Source organism: Pyrus communis, chromosome 15, assembly GCF_041283825.1.
Source record: "Pyrus communis isolate YQ-2024b chromosome 15, ASM4128382v1, whole genome shotgun sequence".
Lineage (NCBI taxonomy): Eukaryota > Viridiplantae > Streptophyta > Magnoliopsida > Rosales > Rosaceae > Pyrus > Pyrus communis.
The window spans coordinates 4,824,050-4,841,253 of NC_142579.1; the positions used below are offsets into that span (position 1 = coordinate 4,824,050).

At 37.6% G+C, this 17,204-nt stretch overlaps 3 protein-coding genes across 11 annotated transcripts; 2 read left to right on the forward strand and 1 right to left on the reverse strand.

Moving 5' to 3' along the window:
• The first annotated feature begins 808 nt into the window (after positions 1-808).
• LOC137711880 (mechanosensitive ion channel protein 3, chloroplastic) lies at positions 809-6,468 on the forward strand. 6 transcript variants are annotated; one of them, XM_088685597.1, is made up of 14 exons: positions 809-981; positions 1,386-1,549; positions 1,660-1,719; positions 1,986-2,137; positions 2,337-2,460; positions 2,550-2,647; positions 2,775-2,888; positions 3,285-3,336; positions 3,719-3,868; positions 4,042-4,152; positions 4,366-4,533; positions 4,633-4,746; positions 5,016-5,072; positions 5,405-6,468. In XM_088685597.1, the coding sequence occupies exons 2-14, from the start codon at positions 1,472-1,474 to the stop codon at positions 6,236-6,238; spliced, it is 2,112 nt and encodes a 703-aa protein (XP_088541723.1). In that variant the 5' UTR covers positions 809-981; positions 1,386-1,471; the 3' UTR covers positions 6,239-6,468. The 6 variants fall into 6 exon arrangements, with proteins under 6 accessions (XP_088541723.1, XP_088541724.1, XP_088541720.1 ...); XM_088685594.1 differs by having other exon boundaries at positions 814-1,101; positions 1,429-1,549; positions 2,736-2,888; XM_088685595.1 differs by having other exon boundaries at positions 814-981; positions 1,429-1,549; positions 2,736-2,888.
• A 949-nt stretch (positions 6,469-7,417) lies between these two features.
• LOC137747054 (uncharacterized) lies at positions 7,418-10,122 on the forward strand. 3 transcript variants are annotated; one of them, XM_088685602.1, is made up of 6 exons: positions 7,418-7,802; positions 8,043-8,163; positions 8,821-8,962; positions 9,115-9,205; positions 9,576-9,713; positions 9,907-10,122. In XM_088685602.1, exons 3-6 carry the CDS (start codon positions 8,883-8,885, stop codon positions 10,012-10,014), a joined length of 417 nt encoding a protein of 138 aa, XP_088541728.1. In that variant the 5' UTR covers positions 7,418-7,802; positions 8,043-8,163; positions 8,821-8,882; the 3' UTR covers positions 10,015-10,122. The 3 variants fall into 3 exon arrangements, 2 of the variants coding, with proteins under 2 accessions (XP_088541728.1, XP_088541727.1); XM_088685601.1 differs by having other exon boundaries at positions 7,427-7,802; positions 9,889-10,122; XR_015956626.1 differs by lacking the exons at positions 7,418-7,802; positions 8,043-8,163; positions 8,821-8,962 and adding an exon at positions 8,996-9,070 and having other exon boundaries at positions 9,153-9,205; positions 9,889-10,122.
• Positions 10,123-10,383: 261 nt separating this feature from the next.
• LOC137747044 (O-fucosyltransferase 31) lies at positions 10,384-14,533 on the reverse strand. Of its 2 annotated transcripts, XR_015956625.1 has the most exons (11): positions 14,086-14,472; positions 13,917-13,979; positions 13,717-13,801; positions 13,565-13,635; positions 13,355-13,443; positions 13,055-13,258; positions 11,983-12,247; positions 11,556-11,783; positions 11,003-11,200; positions 10,456-10,798; positions 10,384-10,419 (listed from the first exon to the last, which is right to left on the reverse strand). XR_015956625.1 is itself a non-coding variant. In XM_068487049.2 (10 exons), exons 1-10 carry the CDS (start codon positions 14,230-14,232, stop codon positions 10,589-10,591), a joined length of 1,560 nt encoding a protein of 519 aa, XP_068343150.2. In that variant the 5' UTR covers positions 14,233-14,533; the 3' UTR covers positions 10,384-10,588. The 2 variants fall into 2 exon arrangements, 1 of the variants encoding a protein (XP_068343150.2); XM_068487049.2 differs by having other exon boundaries at positions 10,384-10,798; positions 14,086-14,533.
• Between the last annotated feature and the right edge of the window lie 2,671 nt (positions 14,534-17,204).

The window sequence follows — 17,204 nt, forward strand, 5'->3', positions numbered from 1 at the left end:
GTGAAAGTGGATTAAAATATGAAAGGATATTAGTATAATTTCAAAAACTCGAGTGTTTTTTTTTATAAAATTATGATAAACCTCATGAGGTATTAGTAAAATTAATATTTTTTAACACTATTAATATTTGTTAAAAAAACACTACTAGTAAAATTCCCGAGTTTTCTAAATGAGACAAAAAAATTGAAGAAAATCTACTTGCGCTACATGGTGCAATCTAGCCTTTAGAAAATGGAGGAGGATTCTCTCATCTCCTATTTTGTCTCTCATTCTCTTCTCTCTTACTTGAACAATTACGGTTAAATCATATCAACATCTCATATTGATTTTTTTAATAGATACAACACGACAAAAAATAAAGTGTGAAATAATGGAAGGAATGAGGATAAAAATAAAAAGTGAGGAAATCCTACTCCTTAGCTAGATCTCGTTGGTGCCACACCTAAACGAAAAATGACATAAAAGAGGATGAGATTTTTTTAGATCTCGGAGGGCTTGGATCCTTTCCAGATCCAACCATGCAGAGCTTCCTTCAAACCACGCAATCTTGACCGTTCAAACAGACTAAAAATCTATTAAGATTTTTTTAATTTTTTCACAAACGGACCCATCAATATAGGATGAATTCCAAAATAATACGCAAACAGCATCGACACACCCAAAACATGTTGGAAAATGACAGCAACTTGGGAAATAGACAAAGATAATTCACCCTCAAAATGTAAGGTCATAAAGTAATCAACTAAACAATGCAGGAGGAAACAACTCGTGTCAAATACGCACAGCGCGCAAGTTAACGCTCCATGCGCCACGTAAACGACATCCCCTCCCAGTTGAACAGAGCAACTTCACGGTTCTACGCAACCTCACACAAAGTCCAAAACGCTGCACTTTCATTTCACCACGCTGTCCACCGTGGACGCGGAAGCCCTGTTACCTTGTACCTCCCGGCGCACGTTACCCCTTCCCCACAGTTACCTGGTACCTTCTCTCTCTCTCTCTCTCTCTCTCTCTCTCTCTCTCTCTAAACCAGTTTCCACTACAAGAAAGCTTATGCGAGAGAAGTCGGGAAGTTAGTTATCCTCTGCTTCGCTGCATTTGGTAATTCTACTTAATTATTTCCTTGTGAATTTTCCAGCTATTGCTTTTCCTTCCTTAGAAAGTAGAATTTCTGGTCATTTTTTTAACTATTAATCTCTGTTTTAGTTCTGAATTTTGGTTTATTATTTCATTGTTTTTTCACAAATTTTTGTAAGGATTTTATCTGTGTAATTTGTTGGAAGATTTTAAGAAACCATGAAAAAGTTAAACGTAAAATTCACTGGCCTGCTTTAAATTGCAAATTCTTAACTTCATAATCTTTATAATTCTGGGTTATTGTTTAGGATTTGAACATAAAGTGAGAAGTTGAATTTTGAGTTTTGGCAGGTGTTGGTGTACATATTTGCTAATGTGAGACTGAGAATCAGCCATGCCTCATGCGGCTGCTACGCGGTTTTTGTATGATTGGAGAAGCCACAGGAATCGTGGATGCCGTAATCCTGATGCTGTATGTGAGATTTCGTTGTAGTCTTCATTGCTTCGTACTATCTTCGCGCTTAAGAGTTAACTTTTTTATGGAGTACTAATGGAGTTTTGTAATTTTTGTTTGATTAAAAGTGTTTTGTAGGAAAGGGTCGAGTCCATATGGTTGGCATCAATCTTCCGTCACATGGTTTGGTATGGTTTTCTCCTTGGTTCGGTTATTTTTATCTTTTCAGTTGCTGCTCGGTGATTTGGCATGCATAATTATCACTAGAGTTCTGGTTTTCTTTTTTCCCTTTGTGGAACTGTGGTGTGTATGCTCGTGTGAAATTTGCTCATCATTCATTGTTTTCAAGGTTTTGTCGAGTGGATGATTGATTCTAGTGTAGTGCTTGCTTGGTCTGTGCGTGTGAGTTTAAGGGAATTCATTTTCTTTTGTTACGTTTGATCGTCAACGACAGGGTGCCTGCAGTCTCCATCTTTTAAGCAGTGTACGCGGCCCAATAGGTCCAGTTTCTTCCAGATGCAATGTTTTCTTGTGCAGATCTGTTTTAGGTCCAGGTGGACGAAACGGAGTTCCTGTTGTAAAATCTGCTACTCTTGTCTTAACAAGGTGTGTGTACACGTTCCCAATTGAATTCTCAATCCCTTTTTTGTTTTGATTCGACAACTGCACACAACAGCATACAAGGTTCTAAATTTTGGGTCTTCCATTCTGTTTAATTGGACGCAATGCCTCACCATGTTTTCTCTCACATTAGTATGGAAATGTTTGGTGTCTAAACAAATATACATGTTGACATATTATGCAGGTCCTATGATGCTTTACGTGGAAGCCCTGCTTTACTTAAATTGATCCCAGCAGCGGCTATCATTGCTTTTGCTGTTTGGGGTATTGGGCCACTATTGCGTCTCGGCAGGGTTATTTTTCTTCGAGTATGTTATTCTTGCATCACACCTTGCCTGTAGACATGGTTTGATTATGTTATTGAGCTGATTAATTCTTCCATGGTGAGTGTCTGCAGCGGAATGATAATACTTGGAATAAAAGTAGGTCCCACTATGTCATGACTTCTTACCTTCGGCCCTTGCTTCTCTGGACTGGAGCAATACTTTTATGCAGGTTCAGTTCTACTTTAGAAGTAGTTAGTTTCATATTACACTTCAGGGAACGAAAAATGATGTAACCTGTTCGCTTGTTTTGTTTCCAGTCATTTTATCTGCATTAACTGCCGCGATGTTCATTTCAGAGCATTGGATCCTGTAGTCCTACCTTCAGAAGCAAGCCAGGCTGTCAAGCAACGTCTTATAAATTTTACACAATCGTTATCAACAGTGCTGGCATTTGCCTATTGTTTGTCAAGGTGAGTACAGTTCTCTGCTCTTATTGTGTCTCAAAAATATTTATTTCATGATTCCGTCTGTCAACTAATAGATTGGTCTCCGATGAATTGCATTTTGATATTTGTTTCTTCCAGAAGTAGTGAAGCAACTTCTTATATTAGTTAAAAGTAATTTGAACATTGAGAATGGCCAAAGGGCCTCGTTCAACAAGTTTAGTTCTTCTGCCAGGATGTAGTAATTTCATTTGTTGGCATAGTTTTTTATTTTGCTGCTATGCTCTATACGCAGATGTTTCTGTGTGAGTGTTATTTTTATTTTTCCGCACTGGTCCTGTAATCACTGTGCTTGTTGATTGTGATGGCTCTGGTTCTACGGTTTGAAGTTTGATTTTCTACAGCGATACTTTTTGTTTACAGCTTAATTCAACAAGCACAAAAGTTCTTTACGGAGACAAATGACACAAGAAATGTATGTTTTCTTACTTTCTCAGTAGGCAACTCCTGTAGTTACTTGTTTTAATGTTGTGTTTTCATTAGTTCGTATGCATTCGTTTTCATTCATACTTTGTTTTGGCAAAAATTAACTTTCCTTTTCAATTTGCAGCACTGAAAAGGAAAATGTCATTAATATCTATGCAAAATTGCAAATAATAACAAAATGTTCCTCGCTATCATATACATTAGCTTCTTTTTACCTTTTTGTAATATATGTAGCATAGTTTTTCTTTTCCTGTCAAATTTCTATTATTGTGTGATTTTGTAATAAATAATATAGTAATATAACTATCTTGGTGGCACTTATATCGCGTAAGATCATTTTTCTTTACAAAAATTGTCCCTTGCTTGGGCAGATGGGCTTCAGTTTCGCTGGAAAGGCAGTTTATTCTGCAGTTTGGGTTGCTGCGGTATCATTGTTCATGGAATTGCTGGGATTCTCAACCCAGAGATGGGTAACGGCTGGGGGTCTTGGCACAGTATTGCTCACCCTTGCTGGTCGTGAGGTAGTGATCTTCTACCCCTGACATTGTTAACCGAAACAGCTGCAGTTCATTGATCATAACTACAAATTCTTGATTATCTATGTTTATACTTTTGTTCAAATACTATTAAAAATAATAGTTTCTTTCAAGGTTTTTCTGATAGCGTTGACCTTAATACTCATATTTTGACTCAGATATTTACAAACTTCCTTTCAAGTGTAATGATTCATGCCACGCGCCCATTTGTTGCTAATGAATGGATTCAGACTAAGATTCAAGGTTACGAAGTTTCTGGTACTGTTGAGGTTTGTATATGTCTTTGTTAATCCATCATATGAGAACTGTTAGGAGGAAAAACATAATGTATGTGCATAATACCTTTGATTGCTTCCACCTTAAACATAAGCGGGATTCAACAATTTAGTTCTTTCTGCAAAAGAAATATTTGGAAGTGAATTTCTTATCTGCAATTTGGCCCTTTTTATTTATTTTTTGATGAATTTGTTTTGTTTTACCAGCATGTGGGTTGGTGGTCCCCAACAATTATAAGGGGCGATGATCGTGAAGCAGTTCACATTCCAAATCACAAGTTCACTGTAACTGTTGTCCGGAATCTTAGCCAGAAAACTCATTGGCGAATCAAGACCCACCTCGCAGTCAGTCACTTGGATGTAAATAAAATTCATGTGAGTATTCATTTAGTTCACTGGTTTGTTACTCGTTCTCTGGAATATTGTTTCTTCTATAATGTCATACGATAACCTCGGTGGCATTGCTGTCTACAGACTATAGTAGCTGATATGCGTAAGGTTCTGGCAAAAAATCCTCAAGTAGAGCAGCAAAGGTTGCATAGAAGAGTTTTTCTGGACGATATTAATCCGGAAAACCAGGCTCTTATGGTAAGACTTTTATGCTGTCATTCTTTTGAAGTTACGAATTTTTCCAACTTTAAAAATACACGACGGAAACTTTTGGTCTTCCAATTCCTCACTTTCATTCCCAAGGTCTTCATAGAATAAATGGGAAAACTCATTTGATTTTCCAGTGGATCTTCAATCTCTATATAATACGCTCCTCTCTTTTGTTTTCTTTTTTTTTATCAACTTATTTATTTAATAATTGTTCTTATCTCAAGTTTATGTCTCATAAGCGTAAAATTTTGTTACAGATTATGGTGTCTTGCTTTGTTAAAACACCTCGTATTGAGGAGTATCTCTGCGTAAAGGTAAGACTTTTTTATTGGTAGAAGCTTTAGGAATGGACGTCGATACAAACTATATAAAGTAATGATGTCTGAAAAGCAAAATTATATAATAGAATCAGAAATAGTATAAATCTTGATCAACTTTGAAATGGACCATGGATGCAGACCATGGATGCAGATTGTATAATTCGTGTTGTTTGCTAATTCTGGTTTCCGAGTGCCTGTTGTCTGCCTGTACTTTGCAGTTGTTGTTTATGGATATCGCAATGCCTTTAAATCTTTCATTGTTAATTATAGGCTTTGAGAAAACCTTGAATGTCTATCTCACGGACTTTATTGATGAAATAATACAGGAGGCAATACTTATGGATCTTCTTAGAGTTATTAGCCATCACCGTGCCCGGCTTGCCACACCCATCCGCACAGTCCAGAAATATTACAGTGAGGCCGACTTGGAAAATGTGCCATTCGCTGACACCGTTTTCACTCATTCAAGGGCATCCACTAATCGTCCGCATCTACTTATTGAAACATCTGACAATATTAGTAGTGACGACAAGGGCAAGGCTTCAACTCACACAACCCGTACAAATGGAGAAAAACATTCTGAAGCGGCCTCAACATCTGACTCCAAGGGATCAAATACTAAAGCTGGGCCAGCAGTAACTCATGCACAAACTGACGACAAGGTTGTGGTGACTTTAAGTTCCAACTCAAGCACAACCTCTAAGGCTTCTGAAATGCCACCATCTGAACCCCAAACAAGGAATTCCGCTTCTGATGGTTCAGTTCGAAGTAACTCTGAGATGGTGCGGTCCAAGAACGAGAGTACAAAATATGCAGGGAAGGATACAACAGGAGTTAATTCCAAGGATGCCTCTCCACAAAAGGTGACGGCTAAGAAGCCCCCTGATGCTTCACCCGAGACTGGTAGCGAAAAAGCAGATGTTCCTTTGACCACTACGCAGGCAAAGCAAGATGGTGAGAAACCTGTTTCAGCACCATCAGCAGCTAGGCCTCCGTTAGAAGAGAATATTATCCTTGGTGTTGCTTTGGAGGGCTCAAGGCGAACGCTTCCAATTGAGGAAGATACCACTCCATCTCCTACTGCAGGATCAAAAGAGTTCAGCGGCAGCCGTAATGGTAGCGGGTCTCCTTCCGGTGGCACGGATGTGAAGGATGGTTGAATGGTTGTGGCTATGCAGAGCCATGGCAATGAATAGCAGAACCGAGAAGGCTACGATGTCATATCCTAAAGAAGTTATTAAAAGTGTAAAAAAATTGTATGCCGCTGAGTTTTTCAAGGTGGCATTACATGGGAGAAACTGGTCGTTTCTCCCATCACTGTAATGAATATTCAAGCTCAAAGGAATGAAGAAAAAAGGTAAATTAATATACACTTGGGGACGTTTGTTAATTATTTTGTTTTCAGTTTTTTATTTTAACGTTTTGTTAAAGTGAAAACTTAAAACTTGTCTGGTAAGTGAACCAGCACTTAAACTAAAAATGAAAAGAACCAGCTTTCGAAATAAAATTTGTGCAAGTCACGTGTCTTTTCACTTAACTTTGGTAAATATTTTTTATTTTTAAAAATAAAAAGAAATAACATTTAATATAAAAGTTAACTAGAATTGGGTGAAAAAATACATGGCAGATGATTAGATGTAGGGTGAGCATATATCATAGTTATAGTGGTGAGCAAAATTGCATGAGAGCATTTTTGCTTGTCACCATAAACTATAGTGTATGCTCATCATACATCTAATCATCTATCATGTGTCATTTCACTTAACCTTGGTTACAGAGGGACGAAAAATGTCACACTTGACATTAAATTTGGTGTCCAAGTAAGAGAAACACGTACGCTATCTTAGGCCTACATTAATAATATATTTCTCTAACTAGGCCTACATTGATAATATATTTCTCTAACGAGTGTAATGCTAGTACATCTTTCCTGTATTTTACGCCCAATGATGATAATCAAGCTGTGTGCCTTTTTCGCATTTAGGTTTAGATAATTTGTGCTATGTACATTCTCCATTTTATTAATTTTTACTAGCAATTGTACACATGCTATGCCTGTACGTATTAAAAATTTGAAAAAAAAAATTATAAAGATAAAATAAATAAAATGATCGCTAAAACTTTTTGGTGACGTTTTTCAATGATTTTTCGTCGTTGAAGTTGCTATTCCTATTTTTAGATGACTATTTCGTTATAGAAGGTTTATTTTATTTGAGAAAAAAACACGCTGAGAAAATGGAGGCAACTTATGTGTTACTTGACTGTAAGGCTTTGAAAAAAAAGTTAGTAAAATATTTTTGTGTTTAATTTACTATATTGACCATTACTTTTATTTTATTTATTTTTCTTTCGTTTTGTCAGCTTTAACCTAGTTTGGAAAAAGGCAAAAATTGGCTGGACTTGGCCCTGAGTCCGAGAAGGCCCGATCCGTGGGCCCATTTTACATACCAGTGCCCAAATTAATTTAACTTTGAGTCCTGACCCAATTTAATTTATAGCCGTTTACAACCACAAGCCCCAACCAAATTCAACTCTCTCTCTCTTCGCGCGCTCGCGCTCGCTCTCTCTCTCTCTCTGAATTCTCAGTCCGACCCTCTCTTTGCTCTCCTCCATCATCTCTCTCTCGATCGCTACTGTTTGATAACTACGGTGCGACTTTGGCGGAGGCCGTCGCCGTGGCCGTTACCAGCCGAGCAGCCTCCTCCTCGTTTGTCGTTTGTGGAGGTATATATCTCTTTCTCCTTGTTCTCTCGATTTCTTGATGGAATATTTTGTTCAATAGTTCGATGTGTTGGATTTTTTTGATTTGTTAAATTTGTTTAATTTGTCCGAGTTTTCCCTAACCTCTGAATTTTGCCCTAATCTCTGAATTTTGCCCTAATTTGTGAATTTTGCTATGGAACCTAATTTTCCGGCCGCCGATCCTTATTCGGAATTTCTAAGAAATGTGCATAACATTGTCAGGGAGTCGGTGGCGAGTAATAAGAGTCTTGTTCTTGACATTTTTGCTGTAAACGATGTCAGGGAAGAAGTTGAGAGGTTCAAGAGAACCCCTTTTGCACAGAAGGCGGAGAGGGACCAAAATGTAAAAATCCTTATGTCTTTCCGCTGATTGTTCTTTTCTTCTTATATATCTAATTTTTGTTTAATTAAAAGTGTCTTGGATGAATGGTTAGCCAATTTCCATCACATGGTTTAATATGGTTTTCTTATTGGTTTAGTCACACACACACATATACACATATATTGTCCAGGTGCTGTTCTTTGATTTGGTATGTCTACTTGTCACTAGGTTTCCGGTTTTTCTTTGTCCCTTTGCGGCATTGTTGTGTGCGTGCACGTGTTTCTAAAATTTTCTCATCATTCCTTATTTCAAGGTTTTGTCGAGTTTATGTATCTAGTCTACTGCTTGCTTGGTCTCTGTACGTGTGAGTTAATTTGAGGAGGAAGGGGAGGGGCGGGGGTGTTTCTAAATAGAGCCGGGAGGCTTGAAGTTCATTTTTGTTTTGTGGCATTTAGTTGTTAATTTGTTAGCGATAGGGTGCCTGCAGTCTCCATCTTTTAAGCAACGTACGTGGGCCGATAGGTCCAATTTCTTCCAGATACAAAGTTTTCTTCTGCAGATCTGTTTTAGGTCCAAGTGGAGGAAACAGGGTTCCTGTGCTAAAATCTGATGGTCTGGTTTTAACAAGTTACGTATACGTGTTCCCATTTGAATCAGTTCCCTTTTTGTTTTTATTAGAAAACTGCACCACACAAGCATATAAGGTGATATATATGTTCTCAGTTCCGTTTTTGCTGTAAATGTACAAAGATCAGCCAAAAACATTCTTATCTTGTACTGATATCACAGTCCCATTTTGCCCAAACCACTTATCGGCCAGGTAATCAGTGTTCCCTCTCTATTTAATATTCTTTCTTACAAGTTTATTTTAATTTTACGTGTACTTTGCGTTGTGAATGGTAATATTGTATACATCAATCACAAGAAGGTTGACTTCATTTTTACTTTTTCGTAATTGGTTTCATTGTGAAGTTTTAAATTTCCTTTGACATCCAATCTCCCCTCAACAGTTTTGGGTTTGTCTGTTAAGTTAAGCTCAAGGGAAGGACATCCGGCGAAAAAGGTGGTCTTTACCTTTGGACTTACTCAAGTGTTGTAATTCTTTTAATTAGTTTGCATAAACTTGGCATACAGCAAGGTTTCCTTCTTAGCTAACATCCTTGATTGTGTTATTTTCAGTTTACTGTTTATATGATTTTTGTTTAATTTTGAACTTCTAAAGGGGTGCAAGTCATAATTTTAAATTTGTATCATATTTGATTAATTGATATGTTGGTATATGTTGGGTGACCAATTCGGACTTAAAGTTTGTAATTTTACTGTGTTTCTATTTTTGTTTAGATAGAGGGTTGGATTTCGCTTTGTAGATTGATGCTGTTTTGTGTGGTTTACATGCGGGAATATTTAATGACAGTTGTTTTTGGGATATATAGGTGAGACCATCAATGCAAGGAGTGTACTATGTAGGGAATCAGGATGATGGGTTCAAACGGTTTGAGTTCTCAACTACAGCCAGCGGGGGTTCCGGCACACCATCCACAGAGACCAGTCCCCAGTCCCCATCTTCCCAAGTGAGTATTTTGATTCAGTTTCCAATATGTGGTTTCTGCACATGAGCGAATAAATATGTAACGTAAACGTGCTCTACCATAACTGATAAGGTGATATGTGTTGCCTGCTAAGGCTATTCTGATTGGTTTTATTAATATTGATGAAGTTAGTTTTTTAATTTCAACATACTGTTAGTGCTTGCATCTTCTCCAGTTGTCCGTCCGTTTGGTTCATATGAATGCCTGGACATTCTACATTTTAGGGAAGCAAAGAAATGATTGGCGTCGCACTGTTAGGTTCGTTGTCCCTCAAAGGATTTGATGATGAAGATTTACAAATATGTTTTAGTGTTGTTTCTTTTTCTTCAGTATTGTACAAGATGAATATGCCTGGTTTTGGTGCCATTTATTTTTATATGTTACGATTTCAGTTTACATTCTTTATCCTCTAAACTCACAACATAAACCGAAAGAAATGGTATTGTAAGGAATATTTGACACAATTTGTTATTGTTAAGATCAATTTCGTATAATTAACTGTTATAGTTATCGTTTTCCTGATCTTGTTGAAATAAAACTATGTAAAACACGTGTAGCGCCCTTTGATTAAAGTACACCTTAATACATCATGCACAAGGCTCCATTTTGCAAGCGCATGAACGTGTGCAGAAAGGCTAGTTCTAAATTACTCTAAGCCAAAAAACTCACTGTATTGAAATGGAAGAGTCTGTCGGAGTCATGGTATGCAAGGCGATTTCGTCACTGGATCTCTCTTCTGCTGGTGAGAAACAATGGTTGCCCATCGACATGAGAAGCAGAATGTACAATATAATTAGGTCAAATGAAGCCTATACAAAAATGGGATTGGATAACTCCAACACATTAATTGATTTCAATTATGATTGACACAAGCAATCAGGAGCAGGGTATGTATAGATCGACTGCTTCTCCTTCCTCAGTCTCATCTGCCCCTGTCTAGTTTTGTGTCCATCCAATACCGCGCGTTGGAAATTAGACCATTCCATGCTCTTATTCACGAAAAGCTTGCCCAACAATGCCATGTTTGGTCTAATAGTCTTCAAGTTCATATAAGCCCGGTGACCCACCTGACGGTACAAGTTTAATCCTGTCAGCTCAGAATGTCATATCTATTTTTAAGGAAACAATTCTTCTCTAGTGACACTGATTTTATAATAGGGCAAAAACATGCTATTTACAACAGCAGAATTGATGACGTGATAATCGGAACCATTCCCCCGCCATCTTAAAGAAGACAAATATTTACCAAGTATTGAACTTGATATGCTTACCAGTGCATTGTGCATATTTCCGGGAGAAGCAGAAATGAAGATGTCGCTTTGCATGCTCACATAATAGTCAACTGCGGCTAACAAAGAAGCCTTGCCTTCAACTTTGGCCCTTTCCTCTGCAGAGGCAAGGCTTTTCTTGTCATCCATGTCTGGAAATATTCTTCTCAAAGTCGAGATCCTTGCTTCTCCGCCGTAAACCTAAAAAAAGGAACATACAATTGTTTCTCCAATTTCAAACCACAATGAAGACATGATGTCAACATTTTGTGAGAAGGAACCTAAGGAATCGCATGAGATGCTTGTGGCTCGTTTGTCAGTATTTTCGATTTGTTTCTATTGAAGAGAGAGGGAAATGAAAATGACTGAGGCGAAGAGAAGGAGAATATCTAAACAAAACTTTACCGAGTATTATTTTGTAACCATTCTATGTTTTTTTTTTATCTTTATAGAGTTATTTTAATTTTTTTTTTTAAATAAAAAAAAAACATCAACAAACGATCCCCTTGCCATTAGCCCCTAAATAACAGCATAGACATTCTTCTTTAAGACAAACCTTGTGAGAAGCAAGATAGAGTCGGGTCATATTGTTGAAGCCCAAAGCAGCCAGCAGCAATCCAATCTCTTCAGGAGTCAATGGGCAACGCCCCTGATTTCTTAACTCCTCGTCTGTGAACTGAGATTTTAGGACCCTACCCTGCCAGATTACTTGCCGATATTTTGCAAGGGCGAGTTTCTCAGCTTTACCACCACCAAAATCACAGGCTGAATGAGCAGCCATATCCTGTGTGTATGTGCATGCAAAGAAGATATTAGGAAATACTAATCCTGCAGATGTAATTAAGATTCTTAGGACAAGCTTTAAGATTCTTCAAAAATTATTTTGGGCAACATATATTTCATAAAACTTATATCAGCCCAAAGACTCCGAAACGATTACATAATCAAACATGCCAAGGATCTAAAGCTAATTAAGAACATACTTTATCAAAGCGAAGATGCAAAACAACATATTTCCCAGCTCCCTGTTTCTCGATTTCATTTGCTTTGTCCTGTGAGCCATTACCTGCCTTTTGGCTTCTATTGGGATAGCGGAGACGATTAACAAGGGTTTCTCCCAATTCCCGGATATGAGGAACAAAGGCTAAAGCTTCAAAGTTGACTTTACAACGTAGGCGCTGTATGTTTTGAGGCAAGTTTTCAAAAGCCAAACGATGAGAAAATGGGGAGATAGCAGCAACTCCATATCTGTGGCAGTGAAACACCTTTTAAGTCATGAAAAGATATTTGTTTAAAAATTAGGTCCTAAAAAGCAACCTATTGTAGTGAAACATATGCATGCACTTCAGATTGGTAGCTCAAGTTGTGCCCAGAAAAGATACTCTAACATAATACCAATGGATATTCCTGGCTTACAGTTAGACCTAGAAAACCGTACTCTTTCCGTCCACAAATGACTGTCTTGAAGTAGTTCCTTCATCTTTCTTGCCTTGGAGCAGCAAGAAGTACACGGTAATCAATTTCTGTAATTTAAATTATTAATATACCTTCCCTTCGAGATCTCTTCTGAAGGTGCAAACATGTATAATGAATAGAAGTGAATTCCGCTTATGGTATTGAAATTTTTAAAACATTGGCTCGATCCCTCCATGGTTATTTCATTGACATCCCAAGATATAATAAAACTTGAAAACCCGATGCCTTGATGTGCAGAGACAGAAGTATTTCTGTGGTGCACTGCTAAGTTCTAAATATATACGATACACATTAACCAAACAACCAATTTCCCAAAGTTATGTCCCTAACATCATAATATTACCATGCCAAAACTTTCCTTGTCATGACAACTTCTTTCTGCTATTTACCCCAGTAAAGAGATGACAACTTATGTCCAAGTTTACAACACAAGCTATCACAATCAAAACTTTAAGGATTGTACACATCATGATCCATTACAAGATGGAATCTAAACTTTAGGACCTACAACATATATGATATGGACAACAGTATACAAAACAACTTTGCTCTCAATAAAGGGTCAAAGCATTTACTGACCTCTGCAATATGGGCAGGACGTTTTCCAGATACCAATCAGAAGAAGCATGAACAGGTGCTGTTTTTATTCTAGTAATCCGTATCCCAGTAGCATAATACTCCCTAGTGCTCCAAGAAAATTCAATAGGAACGACTTTAACTATAGAAACTTCACCCTGTAGGGCTTCAATAAAGTGATCCACATCAAAAATTTCCTCAAAGGAACTGCAAAAGCACAAGGAGTTTCACATCAATGGCTCCCCTTTGGATAAAAATAATAATTTCTAGGGACGGTTCCAGGTTAGCGTACCCACTATATACCTCGAATCTTGCCACACAGGATTAACTTCAAGGTGTGGAATAACCAAAGTGGCATTCAAAATTTTAGCAACAGCAACTGCATCACAAATCTTTTTTAAGAAAAAAAAAAGACCAAATAAATTAAATTAGATAATCTCATTTTGAACACCCATCTGACTATAGAATTACATGTAATAGCAAGACTTTCCTCATAAACTTATTAAAACTCACCCCCATTTTCTGCTGGTTCAAGCCTCCATCAAGGAACACCTGAATATACCCAGTAGATTCTTTCGGCAACGCTGCCAGAAAATGAACGGTAGTACATCAGATAACAATCAATACAATGTAACATATAATATGGCCTTATCTTTAATACTCACATGATAAACTTCTAGGCTCTTCAGGACAATGCTTCCATCTTTGGTCGGGCAACGGAGCCCAAAGCTTGCTCTGTTGATCCGCAGACTACACAAATTCAAAACCAATATGCAAATACATGTAATCAGATCAACTGTTTATAAGCAAACACCAAATCAAAGGCACATAAAAAATAAAAAATAAAAAAGGAAAAGGAACTGACAGATTGAAGAAGTAAAGCCGGACTTAGAAGGCGCGAATGCCGGGGTTGCGGGGCATTCCACTCCTGCAGAAAAAACCCATTTCAGTTTAATAATTATTCAACAAAATCACGCATTTCCATTAACAAAAACTTCAAACCTGTGGGAGTGGTTTGCTGGGAAGGAACTTACCGAGAAGATGGAAGGAGAGGCGTGGCCCAATGGGCCAAAGAGGTATGGCAGGAAGGCCGGAAAGAGGACCACCAAAAGGCCGGCTAAAGCGGCTCTCTGAGACTGGTTGGGGTAGTAGTAGCCATAGTAGTCTTTGTGAAGCTTCATGGGTTGGTTTGATTTTGATCGAAGACCTAAAGTTTCACCATTGATTGCGGGTTTTGGTTGAGGGGGAAGGTAGGGCGGTGGCGAAGCCCACCGTCGTCAACGAGGAGGACAGTGAATCGGATCTAATTTTAACGCGATAAAACTGAGAAGGGAAGGTGTATCAAGGCTTACGGTTTGATTAAGCGGAATCCGGATCTTCTTCGTGAGGATCTCGGAACCTACATGTCTCTTACATCGTACGTAATAAATTATTTTAAATATTTTTATTTAAAATTAAATACGATGACTCGTTTAACAGCTTAAATTGTAATAATTATTTCAGTCGAATAGGATAATCTATCATCAGATGACTTGTTTGACAACTCAAATTGTACTAATTATTTCAGTTAAATAGGATAATCTGTCATCAGACTGACTAAATTAATCAGACGTATAATGCAATATCATACTAATAATTGTATTATTTATAATATATTTGATACCTATATTATTTTTACTAAAAAATTCGATGACTAACGTAAAAAAGGGATGTTTTTTGATAAAAATTTCACAACCAAATGCATCAAATTTAAACCAAATTATAAAAAAAAAAAACAAATAAAAAATCCTTTCTTCCCCAAATCTTCTCCACTGCACAGCCCCCAGACACCCTCACTCCCTTCTCCTTACCAGTTCAAGCAAATCTTCCCCCTCTATACAGAAGAAGCGGATTGTCGGTGCTGGCATCGATGGATTTGCTAGGCTTACAGAAGAAAAGAGATGGAGGCAAAGGCCTATAGAACGTGAGAGCTCTCCGGAGTTGTTGATGTAAATTGGAGATTCCTAGTGATTCTATAATACCTGATTTCCCAAATTTAATCCACAATTTTATTTTCAATTTATGGAGAGGTTACATTCGATTGCCGATATCGTCGGACGGTGACGCAGCGATGTTGGGCAGTAGGTGAATGCAGGCAATTCTAGTGCTCCGACAACGTGGGTTTCAGTCGGATCTAGTTCAAATCCAGGATCGATGGCACGCGAACCTGCGCGGATCCCGCGATGAGGAACTGAAGTGAGTTTGCAGAACGATGCGAGAGAGCTAGACCAAAATAGCGAGGACATACACTGTATAAAAGATGTGGTTGCACCAAACACTTGAGTCCGTATTACTTATCCTATCCGATTTCATATACAATCTGCCAAACGAGGTCAAACTGTATTTGACAAAAACTAACTGCACAATGTACGATGATTGGATACGATTCACGCATCCCCAGGACCCTCACCAAAAGGATCCTGTTGGGATTAAGTGCATGTCAATTATTATTATTATTATTTTGACAAAGGATAGAAATGTATTAATAATCAAATATGAATAGAAACATTTGCATCTTCTACTGGAACATTAAACAAAAATTTAGGTCTTAATTCATCCCAACTAAAACTCCAGCCATACTTGAGAACGTATGCCGCCACCATATGGGTTGCATGATTGCATTGTCGAGGGGTAAATATAAACTTCACTGATTGGAATGACTACATCATATTCCAAATATCAACTAAATAGACCTCCATCAACACATCAGCTTGACTTTCCTTATTTAACATTTAAACCAAACCTTTTGAATCAAACTCCACCACCAATGCCTCCCCGGACGCATGAAATCCCCTCAAAACACACATCTCCAGACCTTGTCTTATGGTTGCCGCCTCAGCCGTATTTGACGACAAGAAATACTCCCCATCATTTCCTCCCACCATCTTTGGAATTCCTGCAAAGTCACACAAGACCCAACCCCACTCCACCTGGCTTTGTTTCCTTTTGCCATGCCGCATCAGTATTTAATTTAAACCTGCCAAATTCAGGTTTCCTCCATCCCTTTGCACTGACCTCAACCTGGGAAACATCCTTCACCATTTCCTGCCGTCCACTTCTACCCCCCTCCCCATGCTCCATGTCCATTGCCGCTTGAAACTCGGATACTTGATGTAACCACAACTCAACTGCAATACGAGGCATGATATGATCAATGAAGGTGCGTGTGAAATTTTTTACTTTTGTTTTTAAAATTGAAGAAGAGAGAGAATGTGCGAGTCGGGAGAGAGAGAGCGGTTTGTTTTTTATTTTTTAAAATTAGAGATGATAAAATCACATGTAAGTGAGGCTTAAACAAAAAGCGGTTTGTTTTGTGAAATTACGTTATTATTTTTAACTTTTTTGTTGTGATAGAAGACAAAAATGTCGGGTCATTAATATGTAATTTAGATTATCGATATGATGGGGCATGTTTAGGGGTGATCTGGGTTGGGATCCCGAACCGAAACTCCCAAGAATTCCAAACCAAAATATTTTGGGACGGATTTTATATCCTGAAACCGAACCGAACACTCAAGATTCTTGAATTTCGGGTTGCTCGAAGTTTTTTGGGGATTTTGGGGTCACTTCAGAATTGGACCCTGAAGGCCAAAGTGTTGGGCTTTTTAAAATTTTTGGATTTTTAAACTTTTTATACAACTCAGCCTACCTGTTTCACTAATTGCATAGCCTACTCCACACAATAAACAATAAGCTCAAGTTTATATCAAAGTTCATACCAAAAATTGTACAAAACCAATTGCATAGCCCACCTGTTTCTAATTTCATATCAAAGTTTATAATCTCATAAGTTCATACGAAGCAAAACGTTAAGCTTATGTTCAAGCCACCAATGTTCACAGTCTTCTATCAAATTACTTAATTAAAAGTGCATGCAACCAAAATGGAATAAGTTATTTTTGAGATTTATATCTATCTGCTACACAAATCTTAAAAATGAAATTCATCTGACGTGGTGGCATCATCGTCACTATCACTTGATAGTGATGAGTAAAAAATATTCCTTTATTTTAATTTTGGGTAATAATAAGAAGACTAAAATTTTAAAATAAATTTTATAAATTAAATGATGTTGATAATGATTAAATTATTAATTAACGTTCTTATTCTTCGT